This window comes from Stegostoma tigrinum, chromosome 6 (assembly GCF_030684315.1).
Source record: "Stegostoma tigrinum isolate sSteTig4 chromosome 6, sSteTig4.hap1, whole genome shotgun sequence".
Taxonomy (NCBI): Eukaryota; Metazoa; Chordata; class Chondrichthyes; order Orectolobiformes; family Stegostomatidae; genus Stegostoma; species Stegostoma tigrinum.
This window is the reverse complement of record NC_081359.1, coordinates 41,754,075-41,772,580: the sequence shown is the minus strand read 5'-3', so window position 1 is coordinate 41,772,580 and position 18,506 is coordinate 41,754,075. Positions and strand designations below refer to the sequence as shown.

The 18,506-nt window shown below is 43.7% G+C and overlaps 1 protein-coding gene across 4 annotated transcripts in view; it reads right to left on the bottom strand.

Annotated features, from left to right (window-relative positions):
* Positions 1–18,506, bottom strand: part of gpc5a (glypican 5a) — a 921,338-nt gene that overhangs the window by 397,758 nt on the left and 505,074 nt on the right. For all 4 annotated transcript variants that reach the window (XM_048532912.2, XM_048532913.2, XM_048532914.2 and 1 more), the window contains one exon: positions 4,287–4,407. In XM_048532912.2, coding sequence (XP_048388869.1) covers positions 4,287–4,407 — 121 coding nt within the window. The remainder of the gene's footprint in view (positions 1–4,286; positions 4,408–18,506) is intronic.

Here is an 18,506-nt window from a genome sequence, read left to right as displayed (position 1 = left end):
AGTTTCCACAACACCAGTGTTATCTTCTTAGCAGTCCAGCTCAGCAATTCTTACTTACATGGTGCTTGCTTCTGCCTTTTTCCACCATGATCTCCAACTAACAATGACCCAGAAAGTGGTTTGCAAGTCCAACTGAAAAGCTTACAAAAAAGCCCGTTATTGTCACTATAAGTTATAACTAATATTTTAAAACAGTCAAATGAAGTAACAAAGCAGCTCAAACATAAATATAGCTTGGAACAGTGTCTTCTAAATGTTGAGAGTGCTAGCTCAACAACACAAGCAGTGCAGACAAACAAAACAGATTATCACACTTGTTTCTTTGACTGTGGTATGCTCCTCCATCATTGAAGGCGGGGATTTTTGTAGAACCAATTTCCTTTTACTGGTCATTGTGTAACTGTTTGTCACCATTCATGTCTGAACGTAAAAAGACTGCAGAGTTTAAACCTGTTTCAGAGACAATAGGAACTGCAGATGCTGTAGAATCTGAGATAACAAGGTGCAGAGCTGAATGAGCACAGAAGACCAAGCAGCATCAGAGGAGCAGGAAAGCTGATGTTTCAGGCCTAGACCCTTCTTCAGAAATGGGGGAGGTGAAGGGGGTTCTGAAACAAATAGGGAGAGGGGTGAGGCGGATAGAAGATGGATAGAGGAGAAGATAGGTGGAGAGGAGACCAACAGGTCAAAGAGTTGGGGATGGAGCCAATAAAAGTGAGTGTAGGTGCGGAGTTGGGGAGGGGGTAGGTCAGTCGAGAGAGGACGGGCAGGTCAAGGGGGCGGGATGAGGCTTGTAGGTAGGAAATGGGGGTGTGGCTTGACGTGGGAGGAGGGGATAGGAGGGAGGGAGGACAGGTTAAGGAGGTAGGGACAAGCGGGGCTAGTTTTGGGATGCAGTAGTGGAAAGGGAGAGTTTGAAACTTGTGGAGTCCACATTGATACCATTGGGCTGCGGTGTTCCCAAGCGAAATATGAGGCGCTGTTCCTGTAATCTTCGGGTGGCATCACTGTGGCACTGCAGGAGGCCCAGGGTGTACATGTCATCTGAGGAATGGGAACAGGATTTGAAATGGTTCACTATGGGAGGTGGAGTTGTGTAGTGTGAACCAAGCGTAGGTGTTCCAAAAACCGGTCCCCAAGCCTCCGCTTGGTTTCCCCAATGTAGAGGAGGCCACAATGGGAACAACAGTATACCACATTAGCAGATGTGCAGGTGAGCATCTGTTTGATGTGAAAAGTCTTCTTTGTGCCTGAGATGACGGTGAGAGGGAAGGTGTATGTGTAGCACTTCCTGCAGTTACAGGGAAAAGTGCCGGGTGTGGAGTGGACAAGGGAGTCATGGAGAGAGTGGTCCCTCTGGAAAGTAGATAAGGGTGGGGAGGTAAAAATGTCTTTGGTGGTGGGGGTCGGATTGCAGATGACGGAAGTATCGGAGGATGATGCATTGCATCCGGAGGTTGGTGGAGTGGTACGTGAGGATGAGGGGGATTCTGCTTTGGTTTTTATTGTGGAGAGAGGGTGTGAGGGATGAGTTGTGGGAAAACTTGACCACTGACACAGTGATGTTGCTGTCCTTGAAAAACGAGGACATCTGCGATGTTCGGGAGTGGAATGCCTCATCCTGGGAGCAGATGCGGCGGAGGTGAATTGGGAATGGGTATTTTTCCAGGAAGTTGGTTGGGAGGAGGTGTATTCTAGGTAGCTGTGGGAGTCGGTGAGCTTGAAATGGATATCAATTTCCAGGAGGTTGCCAGAGATGGAAACAGAGAGGTCCAGGAAGGAGATAGAGGTATCAGAGATGGTCCAGGTGAACTTGATCTCTGATACCTCTCTCTCCTTCCTGGATAGTGCCAGACCTCTCTCTCCTTCCAGCTACCCTTCCTCCTCACTGTGCACATAGCTTCCCGTTTTCATTTTCCATGCCCTTACCTACTGTGGGCTGTACAAGTTATCTCTCAATTAATGATAGAGCAGCCCTATAGTCTGATAGGACTATCACACTCTTACCTTTAACCAAGTGGGCTGTACTCAAAGGAATTAAGTTGACATTTTTGGAGTTTCACATTTCTGTGTCATTCCTGGTGCCAGCTCTACATAGTCAAATTTCAAGGCCTATTATCTTTGTTTTAGCCCAACTGATTATTTTGAACAGTATCAATAGCCAGGGCTTTAACTTTTCCAGATGAAGTGCAGAGATGGGTGTCTTTATGGGTGAGAAAGTGGGTGCTGAGACTGAGGGGTCCTTCCTGAAGCTGCAGGGCAATTGGAGAGCTGTTGGGAGGAGTGGAGTATCCAGGAGGATACTGGCTGAAATAACAGCCATGAGGACTGAAACCAGAAGAAGCTGGTCATTTTTTGAGAGGTGGTTTGCAGTCTGTGTTCATAAGGAGACAGAAAATTGTGGTGACTGGAGGCAAGGACAGTTTGGCTTTCAGCAGCCGATCCTTTTCCTCCTCCAACATGCCCTCAGTGGCCCTTAGACTGGGGCAAAAGCAGCTTTCTCCGACCCAGCAGGCAGACTGTCCATTTTCGCCAGTCTGGAATGCAGCCACACTTGCCAAGAAGGCTTGTTACCAGAAAGGTTGAGGCCCTTAAGTGACCAACAATTAATTACTTAAGTGCCTTATTTGGTGATGTGTTGGAAAGGCCCCATAAACCTTTTCTCCCAGAAATTAACTACCGAGTTAGTAAAAAGAGGATGCTACCTCTCCAGTGCCAATCCAACTAGAATTTGCCTTTCACTCCATGTCTAAGGAGGGAAAATTTATCCCCAAATATATAGAACAAATTGGTAATTCACATTTTGAAATGATCATTTTTCGCATCTGCAAAGAGGTATTTTTCATGTGCAAGACCTTTCATCAAAACTGTAAATGTGTGTTTTGCAGTAGGTTTCAGGAACTATAACGGCAAGAGGAAAATGAAGAAATAACTAAAGTGTAGGTCTGACTATTGTTATTTAACCTCCACCCTCCCTCAAAGACATGGTGACAGAGGGTAAAAGGTGGCAGTGGTGACACAAGTTTTTTTTTAAAAATGGAATGTTTAAATGTGTTTCGAAAACAGCAGAATCTAAGTGAAAGGATGTCACGATTAAAGTGTTCAGCAGCATGGCCAGAGGGGACCTTAAACACTGCAATCAGTTTTGTTTGCCAAGAAACAAGAGAGAAATTCAAAACTAAGATAACGAGGTGTAGAGCTGGATGAACACAGCAGGCCAAGCAGCATCAGAGGAGCAGGAAGGCTGATGTTTCGGGACTAGACCCTTCTGAAGAAGGGTCTAGGCCTGAAATATCTGCCTTCCTGCTCCTCTGATGCTGCTTGGCCTACTGTGTTCATCCAGCTCTACACCTTGTTATCTCAGATTTTCCAGCATCTGCAGTTCCTACTATCTCAGAAATTCGAAACTGCTGGGATGTGCAGAGAAGAGTTCAGATTCCAATACTTAATAGCAGGGGAAAGTTTGGGGAAATGGACTTTTCAGTCTGCAAAGGTGGCAACTGAGAGGTGATCTTCCAAAGTGTAATAGTCTTACAGTATAAAGTATTGCTTTAAATTAAACCGAGTACAGAAAAGTACAGATCATTGGCAATTAACAGAAATATTAATTCTCATAAAAATGATCATTGCGTAGCAAGGGCTTTGAGATAGATCAATAGCCTCTAAAACACGGCCAGATTTATGGAAACATTAGATGTTACAACGGGCAAACATTAGATTTCTTCTGGATAAGAACTCAGAATAGACCATTCAGCCCTTTGAATCTGCTTCACAGTCGAATAAAATCACCTCTGATCTAATGCAATGTCATCTCCACATTGCTGCCAAACCTTTGTTTCCTTTTTTAGTCATGTGTGAAAAAAAGGGCCAAATCTCCTTCCCCACTGTAAGTAGCTTGTGATCTAACAAACAGTAATAACAAAGAAAACGGAGCTAAAAACATTAGTGACACTGTGGGAAAACCAGATGCAGTGTTTATTGATGGCCCATGTATGAAGGAATTAACGCATTTTTGAGAATCATCCTTCTAGACCTACCAAACCTTTTGAATGGTATTAGGTGTCAGTTTAATAAGGGAACAATTGGATCCGTACTTTTAAGGAAGCTTTTCCATGTTCACATATTTTCTACAGCCACAAACAAGAAGACAACTAAATAAGCTTATAAATGATGTTTCTTTTTATTCTAAAGTTTAAAGTGCGTCTTTTCCAGTAATAGCTTATGTCGCTATAAGAATTGAATAATTTTATTGCATTTTCTTGTCACTGCAGGACATTTCTGCTCACCTGATTGATGTGCTTCAGTTTATCAACGATCTGACTTATGACAGGGTCAGTTCCTTTCACTTTCACCTCCGGGTTGCTTGACTGAGCTTTGATGCCATTGCCAACCACTTGATATGTATAGCTGAAATCAATAAAAATGAAATCTTCAACTTAAATGAAGTACTTACATAATTATTTTTCTCCGTTTGTAGAATTGTAGGCATGGCAATACATTCATTTCTGGATTTCTGTAAATCAACTTTTAGTTATGTTTTTCTTGAACTCTTGAGTTAACTATTGCTTTGAGAATGACATTAGGCATACAATTCAGTTACTTTGAGCCATAAGACAATACACAAAAAAAAGTATCATAAAAGTACAGTACTGGAAGCCACAATTTGGTTTCCCATATCTGTCCTACCTTTCTGATGGAGCAACTTACTTCAGGTTACTCCAGGCCCTGCTCATTCCTCCATTTCAGTGGTAATCCAATCCCCTTTTGAATGTCATTAGCATACTCTCAAGCACTGTGCTCTAATCCCTCTACATTCACTGCGTAGAAAGTTTTTCCTTGTATTAATATTGCTTCTTTTGCCAAATTACCTTCAATCTGCACCATCTGTTATTCATCTCAATATTTCAATTTGGCCAGCAGCAGAAGCAGATTGGAGAGAACCTGGGAAAGAGCAGCAGCAACAGAACACCCCAATAAAAGTCTGAGGAGTGAGACCCAGATCAAGTTGAGTGGAACAGCAACTAAACCGAAACAAGAACCTGCCAGAATTTGAAATAGCTGAAGTGACATCAGTGCAAGATTGATAAGTAATAGTCACTTTCCTATTCTATTCTCAAGTTTAAACATAGAAGACACATAGTTGATAAAATTAACATAATATATAAAAAGCAATGAAAAGAATTAACAGCATAATTAAATAATTAATTGAAATTCATTAAGAATGACAGTGCAGTGTTAAAGCTTGGAGGATCAATGTGTGATCCAGGACAAAAATACTTGCTATATGCATTTGTAGTTTGAGCAGCTTTGGCACAGAATTTATGGCTCGAGGCTGAACTATAGACATTGAGACGAAATACGAAGGATGCAAGTTACCTGGATCCTGTGTACTAGGAGGCAGTCTCACCTCTTAGGATAGGATGTTTTGATATGATCAGTGGCCAGGGACAGGAGGGTGTGACGATGAAAGGGGGCTCAGAGGTCAGGAGTACAGGAGTTCAACCTCTACAATTATTTAACAGGTTTGCAGTTCCTTCAGCCTGCTTTTTTATTTATTTATAGGATGTGGTCATCAATTAGCTAGACCAGCACCCTTTGCTCTTCTTCAATTGCCTAGAGGGCAGTTAAAAGACTACTATGTTATTGTGGGTCTGAAATTGCAAGGAGGCCACACCGAGTAAAATTGGTAAGCTCCTTACCGAAAAGAAATTAATGAGTCAGTTTCTCTCATTTCCAAGACATTTAACAGTGGTTACATGGTTGCCATTAGACTTGTACATTTAAATTCCAGGCACTTATCGAATTCAAGCTTCATCATTTACCATGGTGGGATTTGAACCCATATCGTCAGAACATTAGTGTTTCTAGGTGACCAGCCCGGTACATTATCACTAAGCTGTTTTACCTCCTCAACTGTGGGACGGATGAGCCATGGTACCTTTGTACAGGAAGCCATTCTAATGGAGGAATGTAGTGATAGTAGGGAACAGCATAGTCAGAAAGATGGGCATTGTTCTCTGCAGCAAAGGCTGTGTGTCCAGATATCTGCCCTGTGTCACAGTCCAGGGATATTTGCTCTGCGCAGCAGAAGAACCTCCAGTGGGAAGAGGAGGATCCAGTTGTTGTGATCCATGCAGGTACCATTGACATTGCTGTTACTCAGAAAGAGGTTCTGCATAGCCAGTATGAGAAGCTAGGCACCACATTCACAAGTGGAACCTCTCTAGATGATTACCTGAAGAACATGCAAAGTGGCATTGAGTAAACAAGGCTGGAGAGATGAGAGATAGTCGGAATTGCAGATGCTGGAGAATCTGAGATAACAAGGTGGAGAGCTGGATGAACACTGCAGGCCAAGCAGCATCATAGGAGTAGGAAAGCTGACGTTTCAGGCTTAGACATTTCATCGGAAATGGGGGAGGGGGAGCAGGTTCTGAAATAATTAGGGAGGGAGGGAGAGGTGGATAGAAGATGGATAGAGGAGAAGATAGGTGGAGAGGAGACAGACTAGTCAAAGAGGCAGGGATGGAGCCAGTAAAAGTGAGTGTAAGTAGGGAGGTAGGGAGGAGATAGATCAGTCCAGGGGAGACGGACAGGTCAAGGGGGTGGGATGGGGTTAGTAGGTAGGAGATGGGGGTGGGGCTTGAGGTGGGAGGAGGGGATAGGTGGAAGGACAGGTGAGGGAGGCGGGGATGAGCTGGTCTCGGTTTGGGATGCGGTTGGGGGAGGGGAGGCTTTTAAGCTTGTGAAGCCCACATTGATACCATTGGGCTGCAGGGTTCCCAAGCAGAATATGAGTTGCTGTTACTGCAACCTTCGGGTAACATCATTGTGGCATTGCAGGAGGCCCAGGATGGACATGTCGTCTGTGGAATGGGAGGGGGAGTTGAAATTGTTTGCGACTGGGAGGCAGGCATAGTTTGAGCCTATGCAGGTATCCATGACTACCCCCTTTGTCTGTCGGAAGTGGGAGGAATTGAAAGAGAAGTTATTGAGGGTGAGGACGAGTTCGGCTAAGCAGAAGAGGGTGTTGGTGGAGGGGGATTGGTCGGACCTGCGGGACCGGAAGAAGCGGAGGTCCTTTATGCCCTCTATATGGGGAATGCAGGTGTATAGGGACTGCATGTCCATGGTAAAGATGAGGTGTTGGGGACCGGGAAATTGGAAGTTTTGGAGGAGGTGGAGGGTGAGAGTGGTGTCATGGACGTAGGTAGGGAGTTCCTGGACTAAGGGGGAGAAAATGGAGTCCAGATAGTTGGAGATAAGTTCATAAGATAAGGTCATGATCAAGGGGGCGGTAGGAGGAGGATTGCAATGGAGGGCTGCATGTTCTGTGGGGGAGAGGTTGGAGTGGGTGAGAGGGGTGGAAAGGTTGAGGCGATTGATGTCACAACAGCAGTTGGTGATGAAGAGGTTTTCAGGTGGTGTCAAGGAAGAGCAGGTGCATGGGAGCTGAGAGAAGGTGTCAGTAGAGGGACGGTTAGGCTCACAGTTAAAGAAGTAAGCGCAGAGGCGGAGACGGTGGAAAAACTGCTCAACATCCAAGCGTGACCAGTATTTGATGACTCCAACATCTCCCCCGCAGAACATGCAGCCATCCGCTCCCTCTGCTCCAGTCCCAGCCTCTCCATAAATTCCATAGACAATGGAGGTGCAGTTATAATATGGCGCATAGACCTCAACATTGCCGAGGCCAGATGCCAGCTCTCTGACACCTCCTCCTACTGCCCCTGGATCATGACCCCACCCCCAAACAACAAACCATCATTGCCCAAACCATCCACAGCCTCATCACCTCAGGTGTTCTCCCACTAACAGTCTCCAACCTCATCATACCCCAATCTCACACCTCCCGCTTCTATCTCCTTCCTAAAACCTACAAACCTGACTGCTCTAGTCGACCCATTGTCTCTGCCTGCTCCTGCCCCACCGAACTTATCTCCACCTATCTGGACTCTATTTTCTCCCTCTTCGTCCAGAACCTCCCTACCTACGTCCGTGAAACAACACATGCCCTCCACCCCCTCGAGAACTTCCAATTCCGTGGTCCCCAACACCTCATCTTTACCATGGACGTCCAGTCCCTATACACCTGCATTTCACATGCAGATGGCCTAAAAGCCCTCTGCTTCTTCCTGTCCCGCAGGCCCGGCCAGTCCCCCTCCACCAACACCCTTATTCGCTTAACTGAAACCATCCTTATCCTTAAAAACTTCACCTTCAATTCCTCCCACTTCCTACTGATAAAAGGGGTGGCCATGGGCACCCGCATGGGCCCAAGCTATGCCTGCCTCTTTGTGGGTCATGTGGAACAATCCCTCTTCCATAACACTCTGGCCCTAAACCCCACCTCTTCTTCCATTACATTAATGACTGTATCGGCATCGCCTCATGCTCCCACGAGGAGCTTGAATAGTTCATCCACTTTACTAACACCTTCCACCCCAACCTTAAGTTCACCTAGACCATCTCTGATACGTCTCTCTCCTTCCTGGGCCTCTCTGTCTCCATCTCTGGCAACCAACTAGAAACCGATATCCATTTCAAGCCAATCGACTCCCACAGCTACCTAGAATACAGCTTCTCTCACCCACTTTCCTGCAAAAATGCCATCACCTATTCCCAATTCCTTCGCCTCTGCTGCACCTGCTCCCACGATGAGGCATTCCTTGCCTGCAAATCTCAGATGTCCTCGTTTTTCAAGGACTGCAACTTCCTCCCCTCAGTAGTCGAGAACGCTCTCGACCATGTCTCCTGCATTTCCTGCAACTCATCCCTCACACCGCCTCTCTGCAATAACAACCAAAACAGAATCCTCCTCGTCCTCCCGTACCACCCTACCGACCTCCGAATCCAACGCATCATCCTCTGACACTTCCGCCATTTGCAATCCGACCCCACCGCCAAAGACATTTTTCCCTGCCCACCCTTATCTGCCTTCCGGAGGGACCACTCTCTCCGTGACTCCCTTGTCCGCTCCAGACTCCCCTCCAGCGCCACTACACTCGGCACTTTTCCCTGCAATCGCAGGAAGTGCTACACCTGCTCCTATACCTCCGACCTCACCCCCATCCCAGGCCCCAAGAAGACTTTCTACATCAAGCAGATGTTCACCTGCACCTCTACTCATGTGGTATACTGCATCCACTGTTCCTGTTGTGGCCTCCTCTACATTAGGGAACCAAGCGGAGGCCTGGGGACTGCTTTGCAGAACACCAACGCCTGGTTCACACTAAACAACTGCACCTCCCAGTCGCGAACCATTTCAACTACCCCTCCCATTCCGCAGATGACATGTCCATCCTGGGCCTCCTGCAGTGCCACAATGATGCTACCCGAAAGTTGCAGGAACAGCAACTCATAATCTGCTTGGGAACCCTGCAGCCAAGTGGTATCAATGTGGGCTTCACAAGCTTCAAAATCTCCCCTCCCTCTACCGCATCCCAAAACCAGCCTGGCTCGTCCCCACCTCCCTAACCTGTCCTTCCACCTATCCCCTCCTCCCACCTTAAGTTCCACCCACATCTCCTACCTACTCATAAGGGTGGCAAGGTGGCTCAGTCGTTAGCACTGCAGCCTCACAGCTCCAGGGACCCAGGTTTGATTCCAGCCTCCAGTGACTGTCTGTGCGGAGTTTGCACATTCTCCCCATGTCTGCTTGAGTTTCCTTCTGGTGGTCCGGTTTCCTCCCACAGTCCAAAGATGTGCAGGCTAGGTGGATTGGCTACGCTAAATTGCCCATAGTGTTCAGGGGTGTGTGGGGGTTATAGGGGGATGGATTTGGGTGGGATCCTCCAAGGGGCGGTGTGGACTTGTTGGGCCGAAGGGCCTGTTCCCACACTGTAGGGAATCTAACCTCATCCCGCCCCCTTGACCTGTCCGTCTTCCCCGGACTGACCTATCTCCTCCCTGCTTCCCCACCTACACTCATCTTTACTGGCTCCATCCACACCTCTTTGACCGGTCTGTCTCCTCTCCACCTAACTTCTCCTCTATTCATCTTCTATCCGCCTCCCCCTCGCTCCCTATTATTTCAGTACGTCCTCCACTTCCCCCACTTCTGAAGAAGTGTCCAGACCTGGAACGTCAGCTTTCCTGCTCTTATGATGCTGCTTGGCCTGCTGTGTTCCTCCAGCTCTACACCTTGTCATCTGGAGAGATGATAGAGTGGCTGAGAATTGTCAGAGACGTAGGGCTGGGTCCCTGTTACCAATATTGGAGAAAGTGAGACCTGTACTTTTAGTACTGCCTACCCTTGAGCCAGAGCAACAGAGCTAGCTTCAAACTAAATCGTGAGGGGAAGAGTCCAAACTTGAGAAGTTGAGGCAAATCAAAGAATAGGGAAAAGGCAATAGAGGAACGAATTAATGTAAGAAATGATAAACTGACAATAACAGGAAAAAATGGAGAGTACAGATCTAAAAGCAAATCATCGGATAGGACAAGAGGTTATAACAAGGATAAAAGTACAACAATTGAGGCATTAGTTTTGAAAGTATTCAAAATAAAATAAATGAACTAGTAACACAAATTGAGAAAAATAATTATGATAAAGTGGCCATTATCAAGATATGGATGCTGGGTGATCTAGACTTGGGCCTGAATATTGAAGTGTATATGACATTTAGCAAGGACAGGAGGTTTGTAAAGCATGGAAGAGTGGCTTTTCTAATTAAAGATGATATTAGCACATTCTACATTCAGGAAACCAAAAACAAAGCAGCCTGAGTACAAATGCAGAATGATAAATGCATGTAATCACTTATGGGATGACCTGGGTGTACAGACCCCCTCCCTCCTCACAATAACAATATGGTAGGGCAGGGTATGCAGGGACAGCAAGTATTCAGGAAAGCTAACAGAATGCTATGGTTTATTGGAAGGGGAATTGCATGAAAGAATAGGGAGGTCATGGCTTTAGTTATACAGGGCATTGGTGAGATCACACCTGGAGTACTGTGTACAAACTAGTCACCATGCTTATGGAATGATGTTAATGTGTTGGAAGCAATTCAGCAAAGGTTTACTAGACCTACTGCCTGGAACGAGGGGATTGTTTTATGAGAAAAGATTAAATAGATTAGGCATGTACCATCTGAAGATTTGAAGACTCAAAGGTAACTCAATTAAAACATAAGATCCTGAGGGGATTTGACTGGATGAATGTGGCAAAAATGCTTCCTCTTGTGAAACTTGGAATTAGGGATCATAGTTTAAAAATGATGGAATGAAGAAAAGGCAGTGGATGCAGAATCTTTAAATATTTTTACGGCAGAAGTAGATAGATCCTTGATTAACATGGGGCTGAAAGATTATTGGGGACATGCAAGAATACAGGATTGATGTTAAAATCAGATTGCCACAATCATTTTGAATGGCAGAGCAGGCTCAACTGGCCTGCCATATTGATACATTTCTATGACATTTCCAACACAGAAACAGTTTCTTCCTATTTCCAGACCCCTCAAGGCTCTATCAAATGTGTACGTCCAAATCAGATGGTTGCAGCGGATTAGGCAGCATCTGAGCTCCTCAGCCCAGTGCTCATCCATTCTGTCTGTTTCCTTCTTTTTTTTCCGAGTTGTTCTTCTCTCTTTTAAGTTTTATTTTTAGTGTTTTTGGAAAATCTACCTTGGACAGCAATGCAAAGCAGGCCGGAAACCAAAGTGGGACGGGGCAGCCAGCGGGCTGGAGGCCCAAGTGCAGCAGGGGCAGTCAGCAGGCTGGGGGCCTGAGTGAAGCAGGGGCAGCCAGCAGGCTGGAGGCCCAAGTGGGCAGGATGGTCAATGGGTTGGATGCTTAATGGAGCAGGACAGTTGTGGACTGGGGACCAGTGCGGGCAATCAGCGGCTTGCAAGCCTGGTCAGACCATGTGTGGAAGACCCTATGCTGATCTACTGCAGGCTCTTCATCAAAAAACTGTAATGCTTATCTTTTTACCTTTATGTAATGCAACTTGTTTTATTCTCCCCATTTTTCCTTTATTTCTCTACTTCGTATCCAAGATTTGTAGCTAGTTACCTTGTACCTCTGATGATGCCCACGTGGGGCAACATTCTAAACTTTTCACTGTACTCCTGTAATTGATCACGTGTGAAAATAAAGGAAATTTTAAACTCTAAAATTTTGTCCCAGTCTTCTCTTCTACAAGGAGAACAATCCCAATTTCTCCAATCAATCCTCATAAGCAAAGGTCTCTATCCTGACACAATTTCCATGAATCTGTTTTGCACCCTCTCTGGAGTCTTTACATGCTTCCTGTAGTACAGCACTCAGAACTGGATGCAGTACTCTCATTGAGGCCAAACCACTGATTTATATAGGCTTAGATTTGCACTGCACTCTATGTCCCCATTTATAAAGCCTAATATGCTGTACGCTTGAATAATGGCCTCACCAGCTACCTTCAATGATTTGTATGTTACACATGCACACACAAAGTCCTTCTGCTAAAGTTCCCTTCAGAAGTGCATTCTTTGTTTTATACTTAGTCTCTGCATTATTCCTACCTAAATTAGCCACTTCATAGCTCTCTGCATTAAATTTAATCTGCCACTTCTCCTCTGATTCAGCTAACCAATAATGCACGACAATGATATAGCCTGCTTTTGCCCTTAATGGGCTTTGCACATAAATTAGTCAATTGTAAAACATGGGTGACTCACTGGTGGCAGTTATAGATGAAAAAAATACTATGGATAATTTGGTGATGAAAAACAAAAGTATTCAGTTCGATGTAAAAACACTTCTGGATATTAAAATAACTGCTTAGCTGACTCCCGTTACTTAAGAAGTAGATGGCATGGTATTTTGGATGAAAAGGTCAAAAAAACTGGCTTCTTCACCAATGTTTGAATTAAGCTACAATAGGAGACTCGAAATTCCTTTTCCTGAATCAGGAATTATGCTGAGAGTGGAAAGGAGCCACTGACTTTCATGAGAAGTGTGACATAAGTCAAAGTAACTTGAGGACCGGACAGGGAATGAAGAAATAATCAACTGAAATAGGCTTGTGGACATCTGCCATGCTCAACTAAATGACAGTATGGAAAGATGGGAGTGATGAATTACTGGCACAATGTTAGCAGACAAAATGAACTCCAGCAACATAAACAAAGTGTTTGGACTGGTCTTTTAAGCTGCTGACATAAAAGAGTTTGAATGAATGTTATTTTCTGGATGCGTTCTTTGTGTGCTGCCAAAATATATAAAGGGTATTTCCAAGCTGTCCAAAGAATTTTATTTGAATTCCATGTTTAACAAAGTTGGTATATGTTACAATAACGTCAATTCTCAAAGAACTGCAGGTTAACTCAACCACACTGTGAGAAAACTGTATATTCCTTTCATATTGAAAATACTGCTGGACAAAGCAACTGTGTCATATTTCAAATTCCAAGTAATATGCATTGTGTAAGACTTTAAAACTTGCTGATAAAGCACTCCAAGTTGTAACAAAACAAAGGAAAATATGAAAATACAATTCTAATAAAGGTATGAGTGTTGAGTAAATTGTAAAAATCGATAAAGCATATTCATCATTAAATCATCAATATCAAACAATTTCATAGACTAAGGGTGCTGTTTACAGTAGTCTTCACAACAAACTTTTATCCTTAGAAAGTACTAATTGTAAGACATGATTACTCAGCAACATTATAGCCCATATCCCCTTTAAGTTGCATAGCTGCACAAATGCCGGCTGTTTCTAACGACACAATTGGCACATTGGCTCCCACTTGCATTTGTTGTTGCTGATGATGGTTTACAACCATTGAAGACTTTACAGTATGACATGGCAACACATTGAACATTGAGAAGATGTTAGGCTACCCTAAGTGGGAGGGAAAGGGTAGCACTCTCTTAGATGGGTTCTGAGTTGGCTGACACAAAAGACACCTAACATTGTAAAGACTGTGTGGTTCTATTTTTTTCTGTATTTTTGACTGTAGACTGAAATGGGGCAAAGGGCTGCTTTAAAAACCAAGGATTGTTGAAGGATTGCTGCACATTTTGAAAGAAAGCCATGTGGCACCCACTGTACATGCTGCTCACACAGCTATTTGTGCAAGTAGTTCTGGGGAAGTCTAGTCGCAGACAAGCGGGAGCAATAGTGAGTGCACAAATGGACCTTGAGCATCAACAAATTGATGACTGATCTATAGTTATGGTGACTAAGTATTGATGACAAATACCTCCTGCTTCCAGGTAGCTGAATATTTTGAGTACGAATAATTAGGCTGTAGCCATGGAATCTTTAAAAGAGAAGGAGCTGGCCGTTTCCTTTGCAGTAAAAATTACATCAAGACTGAAGAGGGTTTATATCTCCTCAACTATTGCCTTAACATTTTTTTTTATGTGTGTGAGCCAGTAAGTCTCCTGCAAGCAAGTGAAAGTATCTGGAGAGCAAATATCAAGTATTTCTAATGAGACAAAAGGATCATTTCAATGAATTCTGGGGTCAGGGGCTTTGAGTTGCATTCCCAGTCTCTCACTCCACCCATAACAACCTTTTTTCTTTGTCTGTGTTTGTCCATATATGCATAGGGTAGTTTTAAAAGGGATTAGGGTTTTAACTAACAGTATTTATCAACAGTTCATCTTTAGTTAAAAGGCTTTTTGTTTGTAATAAACAGGAACTCTTGTTCAGAATGGAAACCTGGTCTATGTTTTCAGTCAACCTGGGTCTAAAACACAGGTAAATTGGGGAATTCTGTGTACATGTTAAAAATCTTAAATTTTGTGATGACTTTGGGAATAGTAGGGTTTGATTTCTAACGTAGTACCTACAGTGAGGCATCACACTGTGTAGATTAGTCCCCATACAACAATAGTGCACTTCGACTTGCAATATAGCATCAGTTGTGCCACCAATGTGCCATGAGATGCATTTCATTTTGGTTCCCTTTCCACTGCATTCATGGTTAAGGGTAACACCTGATTGTCAGCATTTAACCTGGTGCTTGAGTTTTAAAATTAGTGTCAGTACCAGGAATCCTAGCAGGTCCCAGAAGTGGCAAGTACTTCTACCTCTGGTGAGAGGGAAGATGTAACAAGCAGGTTGTCATGGAGGCATCGTGTACAAGTAATGTGGTGACCTTCAGAAAACAGTGAGAGAAAGCTAGCCAAAGCTGATGGAGAGAAACCTTCCATGAACTCATCAAAATTGGCAGTTAGTCAATATCTGTTCAAATTCAGCCTATAGTTTTAATTAATAAAAATCTAACTAAATTATATAGGGGCCTGCAGTTGATGGTAATCACTGGGTTCGTTGCCTTTGGAGGGGCTTGGGAAGCACTGTCCCTACTCTCAAGTGGTGCCAATCAGAACAATGTCATCCCTATGTGAGTGAGCATATCAGCAGCGAACACATGAGAGGTACAGTGCGAAGGTCAGTGGTTACATTTAGTGAACTGGTGTCAGTCAGGTCCTATGCTTGTATCCCTGTGAGCAACATCACAGAGTCCTAGCAGGTAAGGTTTTAGTGGCTGGGGGAGGAAGGTACTGCCTACTTTTGTAAGGGTGGTGCAAGCAAGAGGCTCCGGGGGGAGGCAAAAGGAGGAGGCTGAAAGGGGTAGAGAATGGAAAGGAGAGAAAGGGGAGGGTGGCAATGTGGGGGATGGTGGGGTTAGAGACAGAAATATAGAGGCTAGAATATGTAGGATTGAGCAAAACTCCCTATCAGCTAATATACTGGATAAGACCTTGGACTTTTCTAATATCTAAAAACACTGGACAAAATCCTGAGACAACAAGGTGTAGGAGCTGGATGAACACAGCAGGCCAAGCAGCAGCAGCAGAGCAGGAAAGCTGGCTTTTCGGGTCTGGACCCTTCTTCAGAAATGGGGGAGGGGAAGGGGATTCTGAAATTCTGAAGGGTCCAGACCCAAAACGTCAGCTTTCCTGCACTTCTGATGCTGCTCGGCCTGCTGTGTTCATCCAGCTCTACACCTTGTTATCTCAGATTATCCAGCATCAGCAGTTCCTACCATCTCTGGACAAAATCCTCAGCTCAGGCTGCAGCAAACACATGCAGAGCCAGAATGATTTCAGTCTAGGATTATTGTTCAGCCTCAAAGTCCAATTTATACCTCCACTCCAGAAGAACAACTTTCAAAGCCTAACACTCTAGACTGAAATTAACTTTTACACCTTGGGCTAGCAAGCTCAACCAGCATGAAGCTTAAAGAGATACCGAACATTCAACCTCAAGCAAAATCCATTCACACATATTCCAACCATCAGGAAAGCAACTGACTTCAGAATGAAACACCAGAAACACAATGGACAATAAAGATTTGAGGGGAGATAACAGGGCACGCTGTCAGTTTAACTGCTAGCACTGATTGACCTGGGAGAGAGAGCCTTTTTCAATAACGAGCTTCTGGGTAAACAGCTTCCCCATAGGCTTCCAACCCGAATAAGCAACTTCGAACCAAGAATCACAGAGGCCAAACGGAGAAGCTGAACTGGGTAGCCAAACCAAGAGAATCATCAGAACAAAGGATATTCAAGAGGCATGAAGCCAACCAAGCACTATCCACACAAGCCTTCGGATACAGGCCTGTTCCAAACCAAGAGAGCCAACAGCAAGAGCCCCGGCAACCGGATGGACTTTAGAACTATGTTTTCCTCAGTTGTGAGCTGAAACTCCTGAGACCCCAGAGCATCTTATCTAGCTAGCAGGGAGAGGAAGGCGGTTGGTGACAGTGCATGAGACCCCAAGGGTAGGAAGCTAGCTTAAAGTTCCTATGATTAAAACTGCTGTTAAAGTTCTAATTGAGTTTAATCTGTTTAATTTAATAACATATTTAATTACAATCCTCTGCATAACTGATGGTGTTAATTTCATGGTTTAGTGCTTTCACCTGTGATTCTTGTATTATACTATCTTTTTGTATTTAAATAAATAGACATTTGTTTGCCCTGAAACACTTGTCTACTGTCTTCTTCATTTCACATTCCCTAAATAAATCCAGTGTCCAGAACCAGGAAAATGATTCTAACCACTTAAAAAATCAGCAAGTTACTCAGTGCAAACTAGAACCCTACAATGGCATCCAGTGAAGGACTTTTCAAGGAACAGGCTTTACAACTAGCAACAGTGGAATTCTCAACCAACTGGGACCAAGAAAATCAATGAGGAACATCCAGTGGAAAGCTGCAAAAAATCATAAGCTACCATTTGTAGAAAATTGTTACAATATTGTTACAAACACTGTCAAATGCTAAATTTAATCCACAATCTGAGGTGGCCTGATTAAAATGCCCTAGTTTTGTGTGTATGTGATGGAAATACATTTGTTGCGACATCCCCAGTCTGTGGAGGGTGTACTTAAAGTGATGATTTTATTTTGCATCCAAGTCTCTGTCAGTTATTTTGAAAAATAACATTTTTTGCCAAATCGTACCTGTTGTTTTTAAATACAGTTGTTTCTAACAAATAAACGTTGCCGTTGTGTTTTGTGGTGTTTTCTTTAATTGAGAGCTGTAATAGTGGATATTGATGACTCCTTCTAATTCTGCTTCTGACAAACCAAATACTGATCCCTGTATGTCAACTTTGAAGATATTGTTACTACAGGGCTGTATCAACTGATAAACAAGGTGATGAGATTGAAAATAAGGCCCCTTAAAACGAGTACTTAGCACCTGAAAACTAAAAGTAAGCCCAAGAGTATCTCAAAGAGAGCCTTTAAACAATGTTATTTTGACATTCAGCCAAGTTCAAAGGAGCTGGGTTGTTTCCAATAATATGAATGACTAAACTGTGTGCAATTGTCTGACAAAGTTATGGGTATAAAGTATATGATATTGAAACCTGAACTTCAGGAGACTTTATTAATAGAGGCATTAAATGCAATTGTGGAGGTATGGCAGAACCTACATAAAATGGTTCATGGTGAAAATCTCTTCACCCAGCCCTCCTGTAAAATTACATGCAGATTTTAAAGTATCCTTGAGAAACGCTTCAATATTCAAATATATATTATTAAAATTACACTCTCTATCCAGTGTGATTTTTAATTGCTTGGAGTGTCTTTGGCTCAACTGTAAAAATGCTGAGTCCAACTTTAGACTTGACCCTGTCTTGTCTTCTTATATATCTGTCCCACACTGTATTCACATTTGCTTTAAAGAATCTTTTCTACATGTCAGCAGCTGTTAGTCACAGGTTGCTATTGTGCTTTGTTAAAATTTTAGAGTCACAAAGCATTTTTGAGGATCATAAGAGGCCCTTTTTCATAAGTTTTATTTCGAAATAAACAAACTCACAGGAGACAGAAATTGTAGGAAGACCATTTTACCGTCTTTTTCTGTTTATCACAGTTTCAGCAAAAGTTACACTTGGCAAGTTTTAAATGTTCATACAGGTTCTATTATAAATTTAGTACCCAAATTGCTGGACAAATTTTATGACTTTCTTTATTAAACTGACCCCCACTGTGACAATGGTTTCCAATCCTGCGTGCCAGCAGAATGTGAAGGCTTTGTGGGGTTTCAGA